This window comes from Heterocephalus glaber, unplaced genomic scaffold (genome assembly GCF_053883595.1).
Source record: "Heterocephalus glaber isolate CG9 unplaced genomic scaffold, H.glaber_assembly_v1.0 deba00000122, whole genome shotgun sequence".
Lineage (NCBI taxonomy): Eukaryota > Metazoa > Chordata > Mammalia > Rodentia > Bathyergidae > Heterocephalus > Heterocephalus glaber.
The window spans coordinates 46,054,776-46,080,339 of record NW_028258138.1 but is presented as its reverse complement, the minus strand read 5'-3'; the positions used below and the strand labels follow the sequence as shown (position 1 = coordinate 46,080,339).

At 34.5% G+C, this 25,564-nt stretch overlaps 1 protein-coding gene across 4 annotated transcripts in view; it reads right to left on the bottom strand.

The window, feature by feature from the left end:
* Crybg3 (crystallin beta-gamma domain containing 3) overlaps nucleotides 1-25,564 on the bottom strand; it is a 119,584-nt gene that overhangs the window by 52,886 nt on the left and 41,134 nt on the right. For 3 of the 4 annotated variants that reach the window (XM_004857939.3, XM_087208447.1, XM_087208448.1), the window contains 7 exons: nucleotides 13,455-19,599; nucleotides 12,151-12,195; nucleotides 11,818-11,933; nucleotides 10,535-10,682; nucleotides 5,709-5,845; nucleotides 4,398-4,512; nucleotides 3,083-3,118 (listed from right to left, as the gene is read on the bottom strand). In XM_004857939.3, coding sequence (XP_004857996.1) covers nucleotides 3,083-3,118; nucleotides 4,398-4,512; nucleotides 5,709-5,845; nucleotides 10,535-10,682; nucleotides 11,818-11,933; nucleotides 12,151-12,195; nucleotides 13,455-19,599 — 6,742 coding nt within the window. The remainder of the gene's footprint in view (nucleotides 1-3,082; nucleotides 3,119-4,397; nucleotides 4,513-5,708; nucleotides 5,846-10,534; nucleotides 10,683-11,817; nucleotides 11,934-12,150; nucleotides 12,196-13,454; nucleotides 19,600-25,564) is intronic. The other variant, XM_021238838.2, reaches the window with a different exon arrangement.

The window sequence follows — 25,564 nt, the reverse complement described above, 5'->3', positions numbered from 1 at the left end:
TGCTTTTCTGCTATTAATATCCCAGGGTATGATTATATTCTTTTGGTCACCCAAATCCTAGGACAGTCTCTTATAACTGATCTTTGAATTATTTTTTATATATTTCCTCCTATGCTTTGAGGTTACTACAAATCTACCTAGATCTATCAAATTTCCCTTATAAGAAATAAAAACTCTCTAAAGATTGCAGAGCATAACAAAACATCAGTTGAGCTCTAAAACCATAATACTATTATTTTTTTTTGTAAGTGTATTAAATTCTTTTATTGGTACATTGTAGGTATAAAACACAATTACATTTCTCATTGGGAATTGTACTTTTACATAATGCTTCTTGGTTCTTATTTTTTCCCCATTCCTAGCCCTCCCTTCACGCCCTCCACCCTTTCCTATTTACAAAGACTTTATTTCCATTTTTTCCATTTCTCAGCATTTTTCCTTTCACTTCTTTCCTTTCCCCTGCCCCTCCCACTGCCCCTACCCCTTTGGACCTTTTCTTCCTATTTTACATTATCGATTATTCATTCTAATCATTGGTACATTTTAGGTATACAATATAATGACATTCATCATTGGAAATTTGCACCTTTACATAGTCTCTCTTGGTTCTTATTTTTCACCCTTGCCCAGCCCTCCCTTCAACCCCTCCATTCCTCCCTATTTACAAAGATTTTGTCCTATTTTTCCATTTTCTCATATTAATCCCATTCCTTTTTGTCCTTTCCCCTAGCCCTCCCACTTCCTTCCCCTTTGCCCCTTTTCTTCCTATTTCACATGACCTATTATACATTTAGTCTTTATTTACACTTTCAGTTTCTCACACCAGAGAAACTATTTGGTATTTATACATGTGTGTCCTATTTATTTAACCTAAGAGTATTGCCTCAATGTGCATCCACTTAGCTATAACTGTCTCTAATTTCTCATTTTTTATGGCTGAGTAGTACTCCATTTTATAAAAAAACCACATTTTCTTTATCCAGTCTCCAGTTGATGGGCATTTGGGCTGTTTCCAAGTTTTAGCTATGACAAACTGTGCTGCTATGAACATGGGCACACACATATCACTGTGGTATGATTCTTTTAATTCTTTGGGGAAGATCCCCAGCAGTGGAATAGCGGGGTCAAATGGGACTTCCAGTCCTAGTTCTTTGAGGTATCTCCATATTGATTCCCACAGTGGTTGCACCAGTCTACACTCCCACCAGCAGTGGAGCAGGGTTCCTTTTTCCCCACAGCCCTGCCAGCATTTGTTATTGGTTAATTTCAAGGTAGCAGCCATTCTTTCTGGAGTGAGGTGGAATCTCAGCATTGTTTTCATTTGCATCTCTTGAATGACCAGTGATGTTGAACATTTCTTCATGCATAATACTATTTCTTACAACACTAACTGGTTCTTCGGTTTTTATGTTTCATTGAGAAAAAATAGATATGCAAATTTTGAATTTAAACACAAAGCCTCCTAAAAATAAGAACTGACTGAAAAAATTATGACTTTTGTTAACTGAATATCTGACTCAAACTTGGAGACAGTGTAATGAGCATAACAGAAAACAAACCTACTGTATTTCATTTATTTCAAATTTGGCTTACAACAATAGTTCCCTTAAACTATTGTGCTGTTCTTTACTTCTCAAGAAGCTGCCCCAAATATGTGGAAGCAATAACAGTGATAAGAGTATTAATCTATCCACACTTCATCACTTAGTCCTATTTATAGCTCATGGAATAATTTGCCCACAAATGACAGCCCAACATCTTGCCGAATAAGACTACATACTTAAATACAATAAAGCAAAAAGATACTGTTTTCTTTTTTCTAAAAACAGATAACATTATACAGACTGAAATACTGATCTTACTATTTTCACATATTAGATTTTCACAGGGCTATATTTGAAGCGTTAAAGTTTTATTTGTGTTTAATACATGTTACATGATAACATTTAACCTAAGTAAAAAACAGTATGTAAGCCATTATGACATCATCAGTTTTAATGTCTAACAATTTGTAAATTGTGATTATTTATAATAACCAATCAACTTATGTACCTGTACAATCTGTCAAACTACAAATGCCCAAAGAAGACCAAGCCTATCATACTTGAAGTTCTGATTGGCCAGACTAGGAAACTGAGACAGAAGTCACTCAGGCAGTGTTACAGCTAATTCTGCATCTATTGGATCAGTAGTTTGCACCTTTGGTTACATTTTCAAATTACTTGGGAAGTTTTAAAACTTTTAGTCCATATCCTAGACCAAAGTAGTTTCTCTAAGAATGGAGGCCAGGCTTGAGTATTTTTAAAAAATTAAATATACATGATTCCAAAACACAAAGTATAATAGATACACTCAGATAGTTAAGTTTGAAAAGACTCTATCTATATGATCGATAAAATGGCAGTCAATTCTCATAAACAAGGAAGCCCAGAAATGGGAGGGCTGGAGACTTGTGCCTGGTTTGGGAGGAGAAGAGGATGGATGAATCCCTATTTCTATACCTGCCTCTGGCTAGAGGTGCCATTCTTACATATAAGGAAGAGGGCTACCTACATCTTTGCTCACTGAACTGATTTTCTTCCTATATCTCTTTACATACATTTCATAATTCTATTTCTTCCTCCTCTTCCTCAAATGTGCTTGATCCTTGCACCACTGTTACCCTGTATTCTTTGCCGCTATTCTCTTCAGGTATTTATACTCACAAACTGACATTAACGTGATAGAAGCTAAGTAATCCTCATTGGCCTTGATTTAATTCCTGAGCATCACTCCTAGGTACCACCTAGGTATCACCACTCAAATATCTAGCTGCTATCTTAACACCACCACCCCCAAATCAAATCTATCACTTTGCCACAATGTAGGTCCTTGGATCTGGGGGAGTTGACAGTATAGACTTCCATCTTTGTATCCTGACCCAACTGCCATTCACAGCCCTCAGGAAACATTAACTCAGTCACTTCCGAACATGTAGCTAGGTATTATTATAGATTCAGATAACTGTTTTATTCTAATAATTCAAAATGCTTAAATATTGGTATTCAGTCTTTTTAGCATACTATAAAAGTTAGTTACTTACCTTTAAATTCATAGGCATTTCCACTTTTAGTCCACCCTAATGATGACAAGATATTTTAATTTTAAGTGTGTAAACATTTGAAGTACTTTAAAGGAACTAAGTGCCATATGTACATTAAGTAAAATCTAATTAGTGAAGACTACATACCAGTCAAATTTAAATTACATGTAAATTTTTCTTTTTAGACAGGGTCTTGCTATGTAGTTCAGGCTAGCCTTGAACTCACTATATAGTTCAGGCTGGCCACAAACTTGTGAGACTCCTCCTGCCTCAGCCTCCAGAGTGCTGGGATTACAGGTGTGTGCCACCACATCTAGCTAGTTACATGTAAATTTTAAATTTTAAGTACAGAACTACAGGAGTCAAACCATTTAGGTGGCTTTATATTAATGCAGAGTGGCCAATTTAAAATAGGTTCCAGATTAAAAGTACAAGGAAGAAAACTGAGGTTTAGACCTTGAATACATGTGACCAATAAAAGATTTACTCCTACTGCATAATGCCTCAAACAAAAGAGTGGAAATTTTAGTAGAGTTAGAAATCATATTTGGCAGAATCGATTTCTAAGCTGATTTTTCAAACATCTCCTCTATAATTACTTGCAAGTTTCAAGTTAAAGAGAGCATTGAGTTATCCACACTTCCTCTCCCAAGATCTATCAACACTTTTAAAAAATCATGTTTCATGTCTTTTTGACATCACGTTATACAACCTAAAAAATAATCCCTTCCTCACAAAATCCTTAATTCTGTGACTTTCTTGTATCAAATGCTACCCCACATTATGCTGTTTCTTAACATTTCTTAATTTGTCCTGGTTTCTATTGTTTTAAAAGGCACAGAACAGCGAAAATATTTTATTACACAGCCAACATTTCATTGAATAGTTTGCCACTCAGAAGAAATTTGCAAACAAAAGAATTAAATACTGTGGGCAGTTATTATATCTTTAAGGAAAGAAAACATTGACAGAATTGTCCATTTATTATTAATGCTGAGCTTATCATTCATTACTGAAGTGGAAGAGTATAATATACAAGTAATTTTCTAGTGAGCATCAACAAAACACATTCAAAACTTTAATAACTAGAATTTTCAAAGAAAAATATTTATAAGAAAACTGCATGTTTTGTGATAAACTTGGCAAAACACAGAGTAAATTCATATGGTCTCAACAATATAAACAGAAAAACAATAGTTTATCAATTCAATAGAAAACACTTATTTCCTGAGACACATGAACAATCATCACAGTTATTTAATTCTGGATTCATGTGTACTAGGAAAAACACATGCTTCTTTTTTAACTCACTCACCATTTGAAGTGGATGCAATGACTTCATTTCTGCTGCAGAAATCTCAAAGAGCCCATGGTCTTCCTCTAAAACTGTAGCTTGACCCTTAAAATTAATGTCTGGGTAGGCAAGCCAACTAAATAAGAAATAAATGTTGGTTAAGTAGTAATACTTTTGTCTGATTCTGTAAGAATAAAAAGGGCTACCAAGAAGAAAAAATAAAAATTCTCCATTGCTGCCATTATACCAGCAAAGCATACCCAACGGGATTAGCCAAACAGCATATAACAAGAACTAACAAAATGTTTTCCAAGGTATTGGATCTATGTATCAAATAATGCTAGGCATTACTTTTCTTAAATTTTGTAACATCTAAAACAAGTAGTACCTTTAATTCAAGCAGAATATAACTGAAAATTCAAAATCATTCATCATATCCTATTTTTTAAAAACTGGGACAATGAGAGGTAGGGCATTTTATATTTGACCTACATTATTAGAATCATTATTGCCTTTACTGGGCTACCTCAGGAACACTATGGGAAATAAGATTCCCCAAAGACCCATATATCTCTCAGCTAAGCGTGCTAATTACATACATTTCTCATGAATAGGGTCAATTATGAAATCTGCTCAAGAGTTTAATGGTTGGGGAGACAAACTTGTCCTACAGTAACCCCAGAATTGTACACCAACCATTACTGGAGCAGACAGAGCAATGAAAGACAGAAGAGGATCCACTGAGCCAAGCATCCAGAGAGTTTTGTAATTTGAGCCCATCTGAAGCAAACTAAGACTGAACTCAGAACTATGGTCCTACAGATAACGTTGGGAATCAGAGAGGCCTAGTACCAAGTCAGTGCTTCACCTCAGCTAATAGCCTGGGGCAAATCACTCATCCATAACAAAAAGTAACACTGCCTGCTTTCAGGAGAAGAGGAGTAATAAGCAAAAAAGGGATATGTGACTTGTACTGAGAAGGCACTAGCACTTAAGACATCCCTGAAATAGTTCAGGCTCCAGAATTTTAGGCCAGAGACATGCTTTTATTTCTCAGTTCCTAAATGTGTGGGATGAAAAGTCAATCAATTCATCTGTCAAGAACTATGTCTGAAGATTCTATACTTGTTCCTGTGAGTCACATATCAAAGTCTTAATTGGATCCATAGAAAGACAGAACCTGTAAACCCTGTCTTTCTTGGGTATCCATGAGCATCAATGAAATTAATTGACTAACACTTTAGAAATATGTATGCCACCTATTGAAATATGAAACCATCAGTTAATGGAGATAGCTATCAATCACTATAATAAAGAGAAACTGATACATACACTCCTGATTTCACTGTGAAGGACACAGATTTGGAGATGTTCAGTTCTTCCAAATCGGGAATTGCTTTCTGTATATACACAGGACAACATGCTGGGTCAGTCTGTGGGTGAAGCTCTATCTCTGGAATGCTGCAATTCTGAAAAATACAATAATCTGACTCTGAAGTCATCTAGACACAGAGGCTAGTATTCTCAACATCCTGGACATATAGTTACAATTACTTTCACTGTTCAACTGAATTTCTGCACAAAAACAACATAAAGGAAATATTGTTGCTCCTTAATCACTGTTTAAAATAAAGTTTTTCTAACAAGTCATGTTAACATGAAAATTATAAATAATATTGATGGAAAACTTATTGTCCCAATTTTTTTCCAGCTTTGTTCTTTAAATACTTACTCCATTAGCAATGTTCTAAAGGATTTGAGTGCCAAAGGTCCATAAGCCTTCCTTTTTGGACGCATAACAAAGCCACAAGGGAGGAAGGGAGTTAAATAAAAGCTGATCTCATGGGGATCATAAAAAATAAATAACAGATTTACTACCCCTTCAGTGTGTTTACTTAATTTACCCTGACAAAAGAAGTAGGAATTAGAGGTGAGGATAAAGGAAATCTGTTTTCCTACTTGTAGGACTCAATTTTCTTTAGTGTAAGTTGGTTTGATGAAGAAAGGTATTATGAAGTTTGACCACACTCTATCACAGTCTTAATATTAGGCACTCACTGTTACCATGTTCTGTCAAATCTTTCTTTACAATTTCACTTGTGAATCTTTCACCAAACTTCAATAAGGGCCTTACTCACAACTACCAGTCAAGCACAAACTACTCTTTATACAGCTTAGAACACCTCTTTCCTTGTGACACTTGATTCAAGATCTAATCACATCAAATACATATTTCTGTTTGCCTTTCACACTCATTTCCAACACCTCTGCAGTCTTACTGGCCACCATGCTATCTCCACTCCCACCCTGGCCTCTGTGAGCTTTGTAGATGTTTCTATCACCTCAACTAAAGAGATAACTCTCCACATTCAAGTTATAACTTAAAAAAAAAACCAAACAAATCTTATTCTTCCTTAGGAAATTAAACATTACAATTATTTTCCCCTTCACTGAAATTAGATATCCTTCTATCTAAACATACTATATACAGTTCTCTTGAGGGTTTAATTATACTACTCAAGTTTCAGTAGCATAATTCTCACTTATGACATTTAGAAATTCAAATGAATACACTTTGATGAAATAGTTAAATGCAGTAACATGCAGAGGTGGCATGTATTAGAAATTGAACAATTATATATTATAAATTCTGTAATTTTAAAACTGCAATTTTTAAATTCTTTAATCTTTCCCCAAAGTGAGGTCTCAATCACTCTCATGAAGCAATTTAAGATGCTAACTAGAATATGAATACACTTTTCAGTGTTTACAAACAATTTATGTAGAACCTAAAACTCAAATTTTACTAGAATATGAAGTCACAATTATCCTTCCAAAGTGGTGTTGTTTAGGCCAAAAAATGATGCTGAATATAAACAGACCATTAAAATAATAGCAGCACACACTTGTATATTATGCCCTATATACTATTCTACTTCTCTTAAAAAATACATAAAATTATGCAAATTTATACATCTTATTTTCAGAAAGTTACCTATAAAATGAAATATACTAAAAAAGGGTAACTTAAAATCTCCTTTAAAATACAACAGTGTATTTTCTTTTGAAGTTTCATTTCAAAAATAGCTAGAAATGCCCAGAACAGTCACCTGTCAATCTTCAATTGTCTTTTGTATGCTATTAATAATAGTGTCCTAGTTACATTATTTCAAATACTGCCATATTAATGTTTCCCCAGGGATCTGAGGTACAGTAACAGAATACATAACTAAGTGTCTCACACAAACAAATTTCCTCTGTATTGTATTATACAAACAATGTTTGGGTGGTGTACTTTAAAAGGAAAAAAGCTAAGAGGCATTCATGTCTACAATACAGAAGGAAACAGCATAGCAGTAAAAGCATAATGACAGCTTAAAAATGAAAATAAACAAAAATAAGAAGGTATATGTACTCAGCGTCTTTACCAGAAGCCCAATTTTTACTCTAGCTGATTGAAAAGATTGTACTAAGTTCTGTCTTCATGGTAGCTATTCACAGAAATAGCCTATTTTCAAGGACTTGTACAGTTCTATACAGACAAACACAGTCAAACACTAGTAACTGAGGGCATGTTATAATAACCTAGCAACAATAAACAGTTTACTGGCCTCCTCCCAGACTCTAGTCATGCTATACTTTCCAAATACAGCATAACCCGCTGAAATTCGTAAGCTTTGGCCATTCTAATAATCAGCACAAATGGAGAAAAAGTTATAGAAGAGAAACAGAGTAGAACACAATTATAGTAACAAGAGTAGAAAAATCTACTTATTTCCACCTTAAGTCTTTGATCTAACGGTGGACCTCTGTCTTCTTGGCTCATCAGTGAGGGCACAACCTGAGCAATTTCTGTCCATAAGAAAAATGTCATTAAATACACAGTAAACCCAGTGATCTGAAATTCTCAATTACTCTAATATGAGAAAAGAAAGCACTTGAGTCAAGAGTTGCTGCACTGTCACCCCCATTTCCAGTTACTTTCATGGGGCGTGTAGGGGGCAAAGATGAGCCTTGAGTGGAATCTACAATTTCTGAAAATTGAGGGTACTTTCTATAGCTGTTCACAGCCAAGTGACAAGATGATGATATCATCTTTAAAGGACGTTAGAGTTTTAGCTACTTATACAACAGCAACTAAAACTCAGATGTAACACAAAGTTGGTATGGCCTAGGTAAGCGTGGGAATGCCAATTACAAAATGAAAATGAAGCTATCTAAAGACAGAATTTTGACATGGTTGGAGAAAGGGAAGCAGTGTGATGCCAGATACTTTATGAAATATTTAAAACAATGCTAATGCCTTTTCTGTTTAATGCTTAATAGTTTTATTTTTTTTCCTCACTAAATGTTAGCCTGATCAAGGCATGTGAGACTGAAAAACAAAATGATTGTAAGAGCAAATAACACAAGAAAGAAAAAAACGCAAGCATGATTTTTTTCTTATAATATATTCTAAACAAATAGTGGCTATACATATTTTCCCGTAACTACCATCACCAGATTAAATTTGCTTGATTTGATTCTTTTATAATTTTAGAGGGGCTGGGATGGTGGCTAATTGTCAAATCTTACTGTTTTCCCACTAAGCTTGTCATAGTACCTGATATTCACAGAGAAGAAACAAAAGCACAAGTTATACAAATCCCAGAAGATTCCATCTACAAACTATTCATTTCAAGGAATTTTTAGTGAGTCAGCCAATTAAGTGAGCAGTCAAATGCTCATCACAGAACTGAAGTCACAGAAAATCTTTTAATAGTAGATACTGCCCTCTCTGCTTTAGTCATTTTCATCTCCTTGCAGTACCACTGAGCCATCAATGCGTCCTCCTTATGTGACAAAGATGGACCTGCCAGGAAGTCCCTCACACTTCCCATACTAACCCCTATTTATTTTTTCAAGATTCCAGTCAGGTGCCACCTCCTCCAGATGACGTGCCACTTTCTAAGAAGTGAGGTGCCTCTTCACATGGAGCATTTCCCTAGTCCTATGGTCAGGTGGCTCAGCTGTTTCTAGCCAGACTTTGGCAACCTGGAGTAAGAGACCTTATCTCACTTGTATTTCTATTCTCTGCCGACTAGTATATCAAGTTCAAAGGGAGACACAAGTATTTGTTTGATATACATTTCCTTACAGTTTTGATTCATGTAAAATACATGTAGGTATGTCTTTATAATAACCTGAGTTTTTCTGTGTGCTACCTTTAATTTTTCTGTATGCCTTTTCTATAGCTACTAATAGTAAACAACATCAATCAAATCACAATAGGGTTCATGATTTATTTATATTTTTTATATATTTATATTTTAAAAAATATATTATAATATCTTGAAAAATGTATTTATCCAGTACTGTCACATGAATAACTGCAATATACCATATATTATATTACTGCTGAAGGAAATGTTAAGAATACATGAGAACATGAGAGGAAATTCTGTCCTTATCTGAGATCTACCCTTATCAATAATTTACTCCTCCTCTAGAACCTCTCACAAAATGTTTTATTATATTGGAAATATTTATCAACTTCAACAGCAGGTTTTAAACAGGAAAGAAGCAATACCTTAGGATCCTCTCCTAAACCTTCCTTCTTTAATGTAACCTAACACACTCATATACACACAAACACACATGTACACATACAGCTATACCAAATAGTAGTAATCCAAACTAGAAAAAATAAAGTTGGAAATATTAGCTTTTTTTATAAAGATCTTGGATAGTATACTACTAATATTACAAAAATGTGTACATGGCACATCATGTGCCATTTTATGGGTCACATTAATTCAAAATTTTAAAATGGATCACATTAATTCAAAATTTTAAAATCACTATTCACTCCAGTATTTTATGGGGTCACATTAATTCAAAATTTTAAAATTACTATTCACTCCAATATTTTGTATATATAAATTTAAAAAATTAACAATATGATAATAAAGATTAATGAAACTGGTACAAATACTAGCAACTATTTATAAGCACTACTAGGCCATATTACAGCTTTACTACATGAGAAAACTATAAAAATAGGCAGGTGAAAATGTAGCTCATTGGTAGTGTCTAAAAAGCTCTGGATTCTATCCCCACTACCACAACAATAACCGCCCCCCGCCAAAAAAAGGAAAAGAAATTAACAATTTTGTTACCTTTAGGACTCGTTTGATAGAACCAAACACGAAGTTTCTTTGTGGGTGCTTTCTGTTATGAAGAATCCAGTCACGATTTAACACCTTCTCTCCTTCTTCTAACACACATTTCTGGCCTTGGAAATATGGTTTCTCATATAAAATCCAACTAAACAAATATAAGGGCAATGAACAGTTATTTTAATTTTCTAAGAAATGAAGCATAAGACAAATGATACTCAGATCATCACAGTTTATCTACTTAAATTTTGTAAGCTGGGCTATCTTCCACTACTAGCCAATAATGCTATTTTTTTTTCATTAAGTTTATTGGTACATTTTAGGTATACAATATGATGACATTCATCATTGGGAATTTGTACCTTTACATGATATATCTTGGTTCTTGTTTTTTCCCAATGCTATTTTTAAAACAACAATATAGGCTAACTTAAATGAAGATAAATAGTATAAGTAAAGAAAGAATAAAAGTGCATACAACTTGGAAATAATACAATATTATGGCTATATCTATATTTATCATATGTGCAACTTTATGTGTGTTATCTACACAAAGCTACATATTTATATTAAAAGCAGTTTAATAATTCCAAATCACACTTCTACTCTAATTTTGCTTAATAATACAGGTGAAGACAACACTATATCAAATTGCATACAACATGAATACAGATCAGGGGCTAAACACTGCACACTGTACAAAGAAATTCTAATTCAAGCATCTCCATGGTCCATAATAACAAGTGACATTTTCTTTAATTTTTAGATGACACAAGGAATTCATCTGAGCATGTCAGCTATACAAATAACTCTATTTGGCCTTCACATTCCTTAGCATCCCACAAATTCTGAACTCATTTTCAAAGTTATGCTTCATTCAACTAAAGAATTTAAATCCACTTGCTAAGGCTAGCCTGCTAATACTATAGTTATAGAATGGCATGGATGATATAGATTATATACATTAGGTCTTGTGATTGCTGGCTTTAAATACTAAAATCAGTCTGTGTTTTCTGCCATAGGAAATAAAAGGAACAAGTTATATAAAACATTAATAATGTTCCAAAATATTCTTTAAAAAACTAGCAGGGAATATGACTTCAATAAAAATATAAAAACTATAAATGCAAGAAGACATTATTTTAGCAAATAAGCAATAAAATTATAAGAGATAGCTTACCAGGGCCAGGGATTTAGCTCAGTGGTTCTGGTGCCTGCCTTGCAAGCGCAAGGTCCCAAGTTCGATCCCCGGTACCAAAAAAGAAAAAAAAGAGATAGCTTACCAGCCCCTCACAACTTTTATCAGTACTCCATTCGGAAAAGCCCATGCTGTAGCATCAGGAACATTACGGTAGATCTCTTGTTTACATTTACTTCCATGGAGATCATAGATAACCATCTGCAACATATAGTAGGTAGGCACAATAATTTTAAGAATGTATTTAAAATTCCCAAATGTCCTAGAATGTATAAAAAGCAAATATTAGCTCAGATGTTAAATCTCTGAGTTAGAAAATAATTTTCTAAGTCAGTTCAAAGTATTTATCTTAAACTCTCCAAACTTTAAACTTATTTTTCACTTTTCATCTTAGCTTACTTTAGAAATTTATGCTTACCTTCCCAGGTCGTGGGTTACACCTCAGAGTTTGTTTGTCAACATTCTGAAATAACACAAGTGGAAAACATAAGCCTTAAGAAACATCAGTGGAAATAGATATATAGTTCACATTCTTAGCAGTCATAAATCCAATTTACTGAAGGACCATCATGAACAAAATGCTTCTCTAAAAGGTAGAATGCAAATATGCAGGAAGTAATATGGTATCACTGTCCTCTAGAATTGTGGATCCAGGGGAAATAGATGATCACACCTGAACAACTTCTAAAGGAAAGACTAAGTTAAATGCGTAGGTTAAAAAAAAAAATGCCCGGTTATAAAAATGGGACTAGCATGGAGGTGAGGTGATAGGACAGGAAGGTTTAAAAAAGGCTTTTTGGAGGAAGTAGTAATGAGAGGATCTTAAAAAAGAGTACTTAAATGAGTAAAAAAAAAAAAAAAAAAAAAGTGGCAGGATGGAATGGGGACACTACGGCCAAAATATTCCAGGAAGAGAACCATCTTGAGAAAAAGTACAGTGGTAGGAAATACAGAGTGTGCAGCCAGAGAGTGGGGAGACAAAATTGGACCAAAAAGGGCCTTATAATCACAGTGAAGAAGTTCCATTTGATTTGGCAGGCATCGGGAATCATCTAAGAAACATTTTAAATCTGATCATTTCTTCTAAAATGATTTTACCTTACTAGTGGGTATTCAAGTATTACTACTATTTGCTACTAAGGCTGTTTAAGGTCAAGATAAAGGCTTCAGAAATCTTCAAAAAAAAATTCTATAATCTTGGAAATGCCAGAAAGGAAGGTCCCACCCATGCTCATTGAATATTCTACATTAGACATTTAAATATTTCTAAACCAAAGAAAAATATAACTGAATTTCAAAACATTTTCCAGCCATACTGCTTTCAGCTCTTCTTCAAATTAGGCTATCACCCTGCTTTGTACGAGAGGTCAAGGAAATATATGCAAATTATTCTCATGAGATACATAAGATAAATGGAAAGGGATAACTCTTACACATACAATATGTTTAAAATTTTGGCATGTTATCACTTGATTTAGTTTGAAAAATATTAAAGACTGTGAAATAGCAGGTTTCTCTGCTAAGCCTCTGAAAATCTGACTAAGCAATTTTGTTTTCTCAGTGTTCAGCTAAAACAAGATTATGATATATTTCAACCAAAGAATTTTTTAAAAAAAAACAAACTTTTATACGACCCTAGAATACTAATTTTTTAGAGTAAGTTTTAAAATTATTTCATGACTCAAAGCTGTATTTCACTAGTTAATAATCAAAATAACTTACCTCTGTATATGGGCTCAATCTGCCTGGATTGTCTTGAACACGAAAATATTTAGACACTGGTTCTTGAAAAGTCCCACCAAATTTGGCTTTTTCAGAGGAATAAGTTTGAGACATCTGCAAATACTGACGATAAACACTCTTTAAAGAAGAATGCAGTTTAGAAGTCAGATCAGATTTTTGTAACAATGAGGTCTGTTCTGGCCACAGACCAATTTGCAGACTGGAAGTAGTAGGTTCATTTGACACTGCGTATGAATTCTTAGAAATTTCATTGCATTCCTGGTCATCACCATCAGGGTAAAATGTCATGGAAGGATCTGGCACATGGAAAGTAACATGCTCACTCTTTTGAGCTCTGAGACCTTTAGGTGATGCTTCTTCCTCCTCCTCTTCTCCAGCCACCTGGCTATCATCTTCATTGAAATTCATCTTTAAACGCTCTGATACTGACTGGAGAAGTGATAAGACAGAAGAGGACTGGTTTGCACCCTCTCTTGATTTTGTGGAGCTATGGTGACCAGGTGAGACCTCATTGGATAGAATATCCTCCTGCGAGCTATCATCCTCATAAATGGGACTCAAAGCCAAGGGATAAATTTTGTACCTTTTAGCCTCCACTGATAAGAACATTTCTGAGCTATCACTATCAAATGTCTCACTTAATTTAGAATCTTTTTCAAAATGATGGACAAGGTCAGTTCTACTCTCAGACCTTTCACATGCCAGAACAGGCAAACTACCAGAAGACATGTCAGGGAACAAGACAGACCGTGTTCCTCTTACTTCTGTAGAAGCATACTTTTCCTCATCTTGAAGGGGCTCCTCATACAATATAGTAAAAGAAGAATTTTCTTGTTCTTCCTGAGAAACAAAGGCTAAATTAGATTCTTCCTTTTCATCGCTATAATCTCGATCTCTCCTTTTGTCATACACTGCAGAAACAGGGATTATTTTGTTGAGCCTTACTGTTTTATCTTCTGGCTGAAAATCTAGCATTGCTAAGGCAGGGTAGCCCTCATAATCTTTACTTAATGTAGGTGATTCATACCCCCTGAAGTGTGACGCAAGTCTGTCAGCATGCAATATCAAGCCTTCCTTTATCTCAGTGAGCTCTTCCTCTATTTCTCCAACACTCCCTTCAGCATACTCTTGCAGTACCTTTCTAGTTTCAAATACAGGAGGCATGGCCTCCACTTGTGTAATGGTAAATTCTAGTTCTGTTCCATGTGTTTTCTCGATGTCTACAACTGTGGATAATACTTCATGTTTCCTAATATTTTCATCAGAATCTTCTGCAGATGTTATTTCCATTCCTCTTTTACAAGGCATGGACACAAATGTTCCATCAGTCTCTTCAGCATCTCTCCGGCAAGTTTTGTCCATCTCTAGAGAGACAGGTGGTGCTCTTTTGTGTGTTTCTCTCACATCTAATACAAAAGGTACCACTGCAGTATTCCTAATAACATCTTTAGCATCCTTTTGGGAAGTAGTTTCCATTTCCAACACTGGGTTCCCAATCTTTCCAGTAACCCCATCAGCATCTTTGTGGTAAATATTTATTACATCTAAAGTAACAGGTATCAATTCAGTTTTTTCAAAATCTCCTTCAGTATTTGTTGGGTAATTTTCTATTTCTAATCCAATAGGTGTCACCTCAGTCCCTGCAATACTCCCTTCATCATCTTTTTGGTAAATGTCTTCCATTTCTAATGTAACAGCTATCACTTCAGTCTTTTCAGTAATTCCCTCAACAACTTTTTGGTAGGTATTTTCTACTTCTGACATAACAGATGTTACTTCAGTCTTGCCAACATCCCCTTCAGCATGCTTTTGGTAATTATTTTCTAATTCTACTATAGCAGGTATCACTTCACTCTTTATAATATCCCCTTCAGCATCTTTTTGGTGGATATTTTCTATTCCTGACATAATAGGCATCACTTCAGTTTTCCCAATATCCCCTTCAGTATCCTTCATCTGGTAAGGTTTTTCCATTCCTGAAGTGACAGGTAATCCCTCCAGTTTTCCAATATATCGCTCAGCATCCATTTGGTATACTTCTTCCATTTTAAAAATGTGAGCTTCTGATTCAACTTTTGTAATATTCAATTTAGCTTCCTTTTTACATGCTTTTCCTGTATCTAACATAGGAGGGACTACTTCATATTTGATAAGGTTCAATTCTGCATCCCTTTTGTTTGTTTTTCCCATTTCTAACATGGAAGGTATAAGCTCAATTTTTCCTATATTTACTTCATTGTCCTTTTTGTGTACTTTCCCTATTTCTGACAGTGGAAGGGATGTGGTTTTACTATGTCCTGGCAAGCTTTTTTCAGACATACATACAAGACTATCAGACAAACTGCTTTTGGATGTACCAGGTTCGTGGCTGTCATCATTCACAAATGAGGGCCATTTGAAATTTAACACAAGAGTTGGTGTATCATCTGTCCCAATTTTGTGATTATCCACATCCTCTATTCCTGTTGTTTCTTTACAGTTCTTATTGACAAATGAATGTGTTTTTACTCTTTCATCTAACCTTTTATGGGACATGTCTTCAGCTAGTAAAATAGTATCTGATTGCTGCAGATTTATAGTATCAGATTGTCCAGCTCCTTTACCAGAAATTGGGGATTTTTGGTAGAGAACAATTTCTCTTCCTTTAGTTGACTCTGTGCCACTAACTAAATTATTTATGGACAAGAATCTATTCAATATTTTATTTTCACTAATTTCACATGTGCTTTCATTTGCTGCTTTTTCTGATACCAAGAACTCCCTAACTGTATCATTTGGCTTAACACTATCACTCTTCAGAATTTTTGAAGTTTTAGCCTGAGGTTCAGAATCTGAGTTATTATCAGTACCTTCAAAAGCATCAAATTTCAAAGTTTCTTGGGCTGAACAAATAACCTTATTGACTACCTCTCTAGCTTGACCTTCTAACAAACAAGATATATTCATTCTATCAGAATAAAAAAGACTTGTCTCACCAACAGAAGGTGAAACACAGTCCTTCTCTTCTTCAACTTCTGACATTTTTTCCATGCCCTGATCTTCCAAACAGTCTTTCTGTTGGATTCTTGTTAATGCCACTTCTGATGCATTTTTCTCAGGGATGTCTTTTTTTTGGGTACTTGGACTCATTACACCATCTATGGCTGTATGCTTCGGGAAGGTGTCAACTGTTTGTTTGGATTTGAGTTCTTCCCTGACAGAATTAAAAACCTCCTCAATAAATGTATCAGCCTTGAGTAAATCACTTTTGGGGTCCAAAAGTTGGTCATGTGCTCTTCTCCTTCCTTCTGTGTGCTCAGCAGATGCTTCAGAACACTGCTGATTTGAGCTGTTAACTGACACTGAGGCTCCAGCAACTGCTTCCATCTCTGCTTCCATGGGTCCGTCAAACTGAGCAGTGTTTGAGAAGTCAGGAAGTACTCTCCCAGTATGAATCCCAACATTTTCCTGAAATGGAGTCATTTCTGCCCCTGTTGGGATAGGTGTCTCCAGAATCAAATAAGAGCCATTAAGGTCCAGTGAGTGAGTTATAGAGGCACCTGCATGTATGGGATCTTCAGTAACTTCCACAGAATCGAAATGTTTTGAAGTATGTGAATTCATAATCATGCTAACTTCCTCAGAATGATGAAAGGAAGAAGATGCAATATCAGTCTCACCACTCAGAAAATGAGCTTTATCTCTCTCCGTGTTAGATGAGGCTTTCCTTTGTGCTCTCAGTTCAGAAGACACATTATGCAAGTCAGAATCCTCAAATGTAAACATATTACTTTTTAAACTCATACCGGAACCCAGAAAAGGTGAATTTATCTGTGTGCTTTGGAACTTCGAAGAAATTTTAGTTAAGCTGAGTTCTGCCACTTCTGAGAGACCAGAATTCTTTTTAGTCCCACAAATATCCAAAAAGTGATGAATGATACAAGGATTGGCTTCACAATTTTGTGCCATATCTCTAGTAACTTCCTCCTTTTGACCAGGAGATAACATCCCAGGTAGATTATTTTTGAGAAGAGAAAGAGGATCACCTAAGGCATCTGCTTCTGTTTCTTGTATATGTTGATGTTTAGAAGCAGAAGACACCTCAGCCTGACAATTCTCTTCAAGGCCAGCATCTGAATGTTTTTCTTTATGCTCCATTAATTGAGAACTTTTGTCCTGTTTAAACTCTGGAGAAGTTAAATCTGATAAAATAGGTTTTGCTGGCTCATCTGTAATTTCTAATGGAGAAGAAATTTTACCCTGAGAAATGTCTTTGGGCTCCACCTGAGAAACAGATATCCCTGACAAGGATACAGATTGTCCTCTTCCGTAATGTGAAACAACAGGAGCTGTTTTCTGACCATCAATCTCAGATTTTAATAAAATTTTAGCAATGTTATCAGTTTTGGTTTCCATAGAAAGACAACCGGACTTCTCTATCATTTTGTTATTCACTTTAGTGTTTAAAGGCATTAACTCTTTGTTAGAGTCTTGAAATGAAATGTGGCTATGATCCTTAGAGAGGTTTCCAGTCTCAAAGTTCAACAGGTCCATCCCAGTTAAATGAGTGCCGCAGGTTTCAGGACCTGGAGGAAACTGGCATTTTTCACTATCAGGAAGAACTTCCTTGGATTCAAGAATTTTAGGTTCATGTTCAAGGTGAAAGGGAGGAGGACTCCTTCTGCCTGAAGCTTCAATATTGTTTGCCACATTTTCTTCTGGACACTTACTAAGCTGATGGGAAATAACAATGTTGGCATCTTCAGTTTCAGCAGGCACAGAAGACTCTTCATTCTTTAAAACTGAGAGATCCCACTTTCTCAGCATGTTAGTTCCAGAAACAAAGGCAGAAGGTAAAGTATGAAAAGTTGATTTTTTGCAGTCAAGACCAGGAGATGTTTTATCACCAGGCGATACTTTGGCATGTTGAAAATTCTCAGAGTGAAGAGGAGATTCTGAACTGTAATTTCTATTAAATTCAAGATTCAGGTCAGGCACTATTTTATTTTCTAGGCATGCTACAACTGATGATTCACTCTTGAATTTTACAGAGGCGGGGTCATTTTCATTTATTCTTATAATACCAAAAGATTTGTCATGTAGCCCAAAATTAAGTTTTTTAGCTTCTGTTTCAAACAGTTCATCACTATGTTTGAATAATAACTGAATTCTGTCCTCTGGAGTTTTTATATGGGTTGGAATTGTGGATTCATCAGCTGAGGCACTACCTGTTTCTTGCTTAACTTCTGTCATGGCCAAATTTTTCACTCCTTCATTTACAAGTTCTGTGTGTGTCACAGCATGCCCCTGGAGAGAAATAGTGCTGGTATCATTGGCAGCCTGAGCTGATGAGTTATCTATGGTTTGCTTGTCAGAACACTCATTCTCTGGTAACTGCAGATCTTCATGCATAACTGATTTATTCAGACTTGACAAATTTGTAGTTTCCAGTTTCGTAGTGTCACTCTCACCAAGTTTACTACAAGAGAAATCAGAAACAGCAGGTCTCTGAAGCTCAATGTGCTCTTTCCTTTGCACCAATGTCCTATCATTCATCACAGAGCAGTTTTCTCTCACCATATTTTCTGCTGTACTTTTCCTTTGAAATTCTGGACTGCAGTGAACTTTGGTACCCTTACTTGCTGTAAACAATGAACACATCAAATTTCTGTCAGTCTGAGAAACTGGTATGCAACTTAAATGGTGCTGTGAGGCAGATTCTCCAACAGCATAGCTGGAATTAGTCACAGAAAAAGATGACTGACTTTTCTCAGGTCCCTTGGGATCATTTTTATTTAAAACATCCATAAAAGAGACAACATTCAGCAGTTCTGGGTTGTATGGCAGATGGCTTTCTGTGTTGAGATTTATTTCGCTATAATTACAGTCTTCTAATGGATCTCCAAGCAAACAGGCTTTCATGGATATGTCCGTGCTAGCTGATGAAAATGGCACTATCCCAGTCTCTACTTCACTTCCAAGGCCAATGTGTGTGTTTGTACTAGAGTCAGAACTTTCATTTTCTCTGTCTAAGGAATTCACAGTTTCTGATATGAGCTGTTGCTTTAAATATTTCCTAATTTGTCTGGGCCCTTGATATGTTGCATACGTTACTGAAGGCTTCCCTGGTTTATCATCAATTTGCCTGCAAAAAGAAACAGTGTGAGAGTATCAGGAAAAATAGTAACAGTTTCTATTAATTCCAGAAATTAAAGTAATTCTTTCATGTACCACTCTCCTTCACAGGTGCTCATCTGAGGAAGAAACTGTAGAATGTTTTAAAATTATCTTTATTAAAAATAACAAAGCACTCACTTCGGCAGTACATATAATAAAAAATAATTAAGACTTCACTAGCAGCATGTGAATGTCAAGGCAGCATGAATGAGTGATCTCCTTAGAACCATTCCTTCTCACCTGCTTACATATCTCTCTGGCTGTGTGGATAATAGAGAGAGCATGAGAATAACAATTTCAATGCTTGCTTTCTAGTTTTTATTTCAAAACATTTGACTCTAAAAAAACCACATTCAATTTGCTCCTCATATTGGTACCACACAATTACAGATACACACCATTATGATTTCTCTACCACTTCAGAGCATCACAGCAAGTTTCTTCTACTTTTATAAATGAATTTGAAGCACAATAGTTGGTTTTAAAGAAAAATACCTGGTAAGATGTTCAGCCCACAGTAAATAGGATATATTAACTCACTCAATGACAGAATTGCTTTTAAAATCTCTCTTGTTAACTTTTTCAAATACTCAACTCGTGTAATGAGTATTAACTTCCTTGGGTAAATGCAGAAATCAAAAAGGATTCCTACAACGAATAGAGAACCAACCCCAGCATATACTTACTAATGCTCTCAGTATCCAACTTCCTTTGAATAATCTACTTCTGGGAGTTCTCATACAAGCCATGCTGTTTTGTAGCCCTCTGTAAACAACATTCCTTGTCCTTTCATTCTAGCACCAGAGAAACTGACCTTAATCTTAACCTGTGAGGCTCAGCTCATGAACATTCCTCCTCACACACCTATCCCTTCTACTAAGATGGATTTTTAGTTTCTGATATGTGGGTACACAGAACACAACATTTTACCATAGTAAATTATAAATATCTAAGCAGTTATTTTTTCCTCCAGAGCCTGGTGGCTATCTGAAGGAAGGCACTGTGTCTTAATCATCTTTGTATATTTTAAATGCCTCAGATTCCAAGATCTGGAAAATGGTGTATGTTTAAAACCTTTCTGTGAATTAATGACTATGTAAAGCAATGATACTGAGTAATCTATTTTAGACTAATGTCTTCATTTTTATAGGTGATATAAAAAGCATTTTAAATTCTTTTTTTTGTATTAAATTCTTTTATTGGTACATTGTAGGTATACAACACAATTACATTTCTCATTGGGAATTGTACCTTTATATAATGCATCTTGGTTGTTATTTTTTCCCCATTCCTAGCCCTCCCTTCACGCCCTCCACCCTTCCCTATTTACAAAGACTTTATTTCCATCTTTTCCATTTATCATCATTTTTTCCTTTCCCTTCTTTCCTTTCCCCTGTCCCTCCCACTGCCCCTACCCCTTTGGACCTTTTCTTCCTATTTTACATTATCGATTATTCATTCTAATCATTGGTACATTTTAGGTATACAATATAATGACATTCATGATTGGAAATTTGCACCTTTACATAGTCTCTCTTGGTTCTTATTTTTCACCCTTGCCCAGCCCTCCCTTCAACCCCTCCATTCCTCCCTATTTACAAAGATTTTGTTCCTATTTTTCCATTTTCTCATATTAATCCCATTCCCTTCTAGCCTTTCCCCTAGCCCTCCCACTTCCTTCCCTTTTGCCCCTTTTCTTCCTATTTCACATTACCTATTATACATTTAGTCCTTATTTACACTTTCAGTTTCTCACACCAGAGAAACTATTCGGTATTTACACATGTGTGTCCTATTTATTTCACTTAAGAGTATAAGCATTTTAAATTCTAAAGTTACACTTTAGGGCTGGGTATGCAGCTCAGTGGTGCCCTGCCCGCCGGGGAAGCACATGATCCTGAGTTCAATCCCTGGTACCAAAAATAAACAAATAAATAGGTAAATAAATAAAGTTATACTTTAGTGTTCTGCCTACAAAAATGCAGGCAGTAAGACTGAATGAGTGTTTTACTTGACTTTTTCATATTAAACATACCATTAACCAGAAAGTTACTCCATAGTCCATGTGAATAAGAAACTCAATTATCAATATAAAAACATACATTTTATCCTCATTTTTAAATCAATGACATTAAAAATGCTAGACCTGCCTACATGATAAAACAAGGTAAATTTCCTTTGACATACAAAAACTTCAATTCTAAAGTACCTCTTAAATATTTCTTGAATTTTAGCTAAAAAAATTCATTTAAAACCATATTGCTAGCCCATAAAATCCTACCAAATCATTGTTGTAAAAAACTATCTGTTACATTCATTTGTTTTTTACTGTCTATTGTAAAACAGCTAAAGAAGAAAAGAGAAAAGCTTTCCCTTAGGAAAGTGATTTAGCTGCTGCATGAAGTTTCTGGTTGATTAAAGAGTTAAGAAAGATGAGTCAAAAGTTGGATATTGTAATCTTCCTGTAAAATATGTAAGAAAGCAAAAATACATATGGATGAACTAGTTATTAGTGAAATTACATATCAAAATACATAGATCATTCAGAAAATATAACTGCCAGAATTGAAAAATCTTAATAAAGGCAAGAGATTTTATCAATAGACTGCAAATTTCTCACCTAAAGATCACTAATATAATTCTTAAAAGATACTCAAAAAATGTTTATGATGTCAACTACAGTATGAAATAGAAATAAAGATTATAATTTTATTCTCTAGATACAGTAACTCTGGGTCCTAAAGATTATAATTTTATTCTTTAGATATAGTAACTTTGGGTCCTCTCCCTGCCAACTCCCTCCTGACTAGATCTCACAGCATTTCTTCCTGAGCCATTCCAACTTTGATCTGAAAGGACTCAAATAAAATAAACCACAAAAAAAGCCCACTAAATTTCAACTTACTTTAATAATGCTTTTTGTTAGTTTTAGAATACAGAGAGAGGAATCAATATTTTACATTTTTTCAGGCTTTCTGAATATCTTCAACTACAATAATCAAATAGATTTAAATGCCCTAGTTTAAATTTCTAGCCAGATAATCTTCTGTGGTACCCTACATGGAAATGTTATATATCTGTAACTAAAATATATATTTTTAATGTTAAACAATTATCATGTTTAAAGCACTGAACATCAAAGTTATAAGCTCAGTTTCATGCATTATAATTAGTCCCTGTAGTTACTAAGGAGCTACACCAACCTTTTAAAAGGTTAGTCATGCAAATATTGTCTATATTTTATGCCATTCTTTCATAGGTTATAGGTGAGTGACCACAACTGAATAATAATATGAAAGTGTCATTTTATTTTTTTAATTTTTAATTTTTAAAATAAGATGTCAATATTAATATGTATAATTTCAAAAATCAGCTGTAGATGAGAAATTTAAAAAATGCATTTTTCACAAGCTGAATGAATAAAATGGAGTATTCAGTTCATGTATTGTGTAATTAATTATGCATAGCTTTTCTGTATCTGAAAGGTGTATGACCCAAGTAATAGTAAGAAAAAAGTACTTAAGAAATACTAAGACATTTCAAAAAATACTTAGAAATTGCAAATATTGAGGAAATAGGCATATGTTTTGAAAACCCGAAGTTTTTAGGGATGGCAGCCCAGGGTATAACTATTGTTCATGTGAATGTTTATTAAACCTCTCTTTAATATCATTGTGTTCTAAGCTGGATAAATCTGAAACACCTGATGTTACAAAAGGCAATCAAAGATGTGTCATTTTTCAAAGAAAATTCTATAATAGCTGCCTGCAAATAATAACTAGCCTTGTAGCAAAAGTACCTTTTATTAGGAAAATAAGATTAAGCTATTTTTTAACATGAAGATTTATTTCCTTTTGATCTGGGCATGGTGGTGCACACCTATAATCCCAGCTTTTTGGAGGCTGAGGCAGGAGGACTGCCATGAGTTTGAGGCCAGCCTGGGCTACACAGTGAGTTCAGGGCAACCTGAACTACATACTGAGACTCTGTCTCAAAAAACCTAAAAAAAAAAAAAAAAAAGATTTATTTCCTTTCAATTTATTGTTAACCATATTTTCTCTCATAGAGGGGAAGGCTTCTAATTTTTTCTACATAAAGAAAAGTTTGAATAATCTAAATTTTTAAGGAGAGCTTTGACAAAAGAGCTTCACACTATGGTGGATATGAGCCTGTGAAAAATATAAAAATGTAACATAGAAATTAAACAATAATAAAGTAGCTTGCTATATAAGTTTTACAAAAGCATGAGTTAATATACTGAGAGCAATCTAAATTATGTACCTATCCAATTTTATTATGAATATTAAAAATAAAATGTCCACAGTGAACTACATATAAAAACAATTAGAAAGATGTTATTTTTAATTAAGATTAAATCATTTATATTGCATTTTGATGATTTAATTAGATTTGAATAATAGGTTATAACTTGTTTAAATTTTTAAAATGCCACTGATGGTAACCACAGAAAATGACAGTATGGTAATGAACAATGTTGTATAGCAATGATTATTAATTTGTCTAAAACCATCAACCTTTTTTAATACTCTCTGATTATAAAGACTTCTAAAGAAAAAAAGCAGCATCATTTTTTCATTAGAAAGGCAATGCAAAACTTTAGTTAATTCACTCTTCCCTATACATAATTTGAAATTTTTATATGTGAAACAAATCTAGTAATTTCAAAAATATAAGCTTAGTTTTAAATAACATTTCACATTTAATATACTCTCATAGGGCCGGGGATTTAGCTCAGTGGTTCAGGCGCCTACCTCACAAGTGCAAGGTCCTGAGTTCAATCCCCGGTACCAAAAAAAAACCCCATAATATACTCTCATAATCTGAATAACAAACTTAAAAATATTCTTCTTAGTAAATTCATATCATAAAACCAAATCAACTAGAAAATTTAAAATGCAAGAATTAGTAAATAATTTTCTAAGTATATTAAGTAACTTATAAAGTCAGTTGTGAGCAGTCCTTAAACTAAATATCAAAATAAACAGCTGCCAAATAGGATTCAACTTTTAAATTATAATTTAATTGATATTTGAGAATAGGACATCACTAAAAGTCTAATCCGAAGTCTGATAGACTGTGAGATTTCCAAAGTCAGGTTTGGAGGAAACTTGTATCTCAGTCAAGCTGAGAATCCAGTTGTTGTTTCCCTTCTTCCTTCATTTAGAATCACCTTTCTTTGCTGAGATGGTTCAGGACAATTGCCTTAAGCAGTTCCAGTGATGGCAAACCTTTTAGAGCTTTTAATGATACAAATAGCCTGCTACAGCACGAGGGCCATAGGTTCACCACCAATGATTCTATTAACAAAGAAGGCTTTACTAACAAGAATTAAAAGGCACAGTATCCTCTGTCATTTTCTATGGTTCATTACCAAATAAACCTAATAAAACAGAAAGAAAAACTGCAAACTTTCCATCCCACCCAATTCTCTACCATTTTAAATTCCTTCACAATGCTGGCTCTCAAATGAAAGTGTGCAAAGTTACCTGAAGAAATTGTGAGACTGCTGGACCCCATTCAATTAAGAGATGCTGAGTCAGTGGGTCTGAATTATATCACCTATATTTCTAATGATTCCCAAGTAATGCTGATAACTGTGGTTGCAGGGAACACACATTTTACATACCATTACTTGAGACAATTCTGTATTATAGTTGTATAATTTAGCCACTTTTCTGTTAGATATGTGTTTCCAATGATGTTATTATGAATACTGTTTCACTAAATATCTTTGTACATCATCAGAAATAACTGTACACATTTTAAGGTTCTCGATGTATATTTCCAGGTAAATTTCTAAAACATGCTTCCAAATTATACAATCTGCAGCACAGATATTAGAGAATATTTTTTCCAGTCTCTCTAATTAATAAGGATTAGAAATTAGGCTGAAAAGCTAGGTTGAAAAGCCT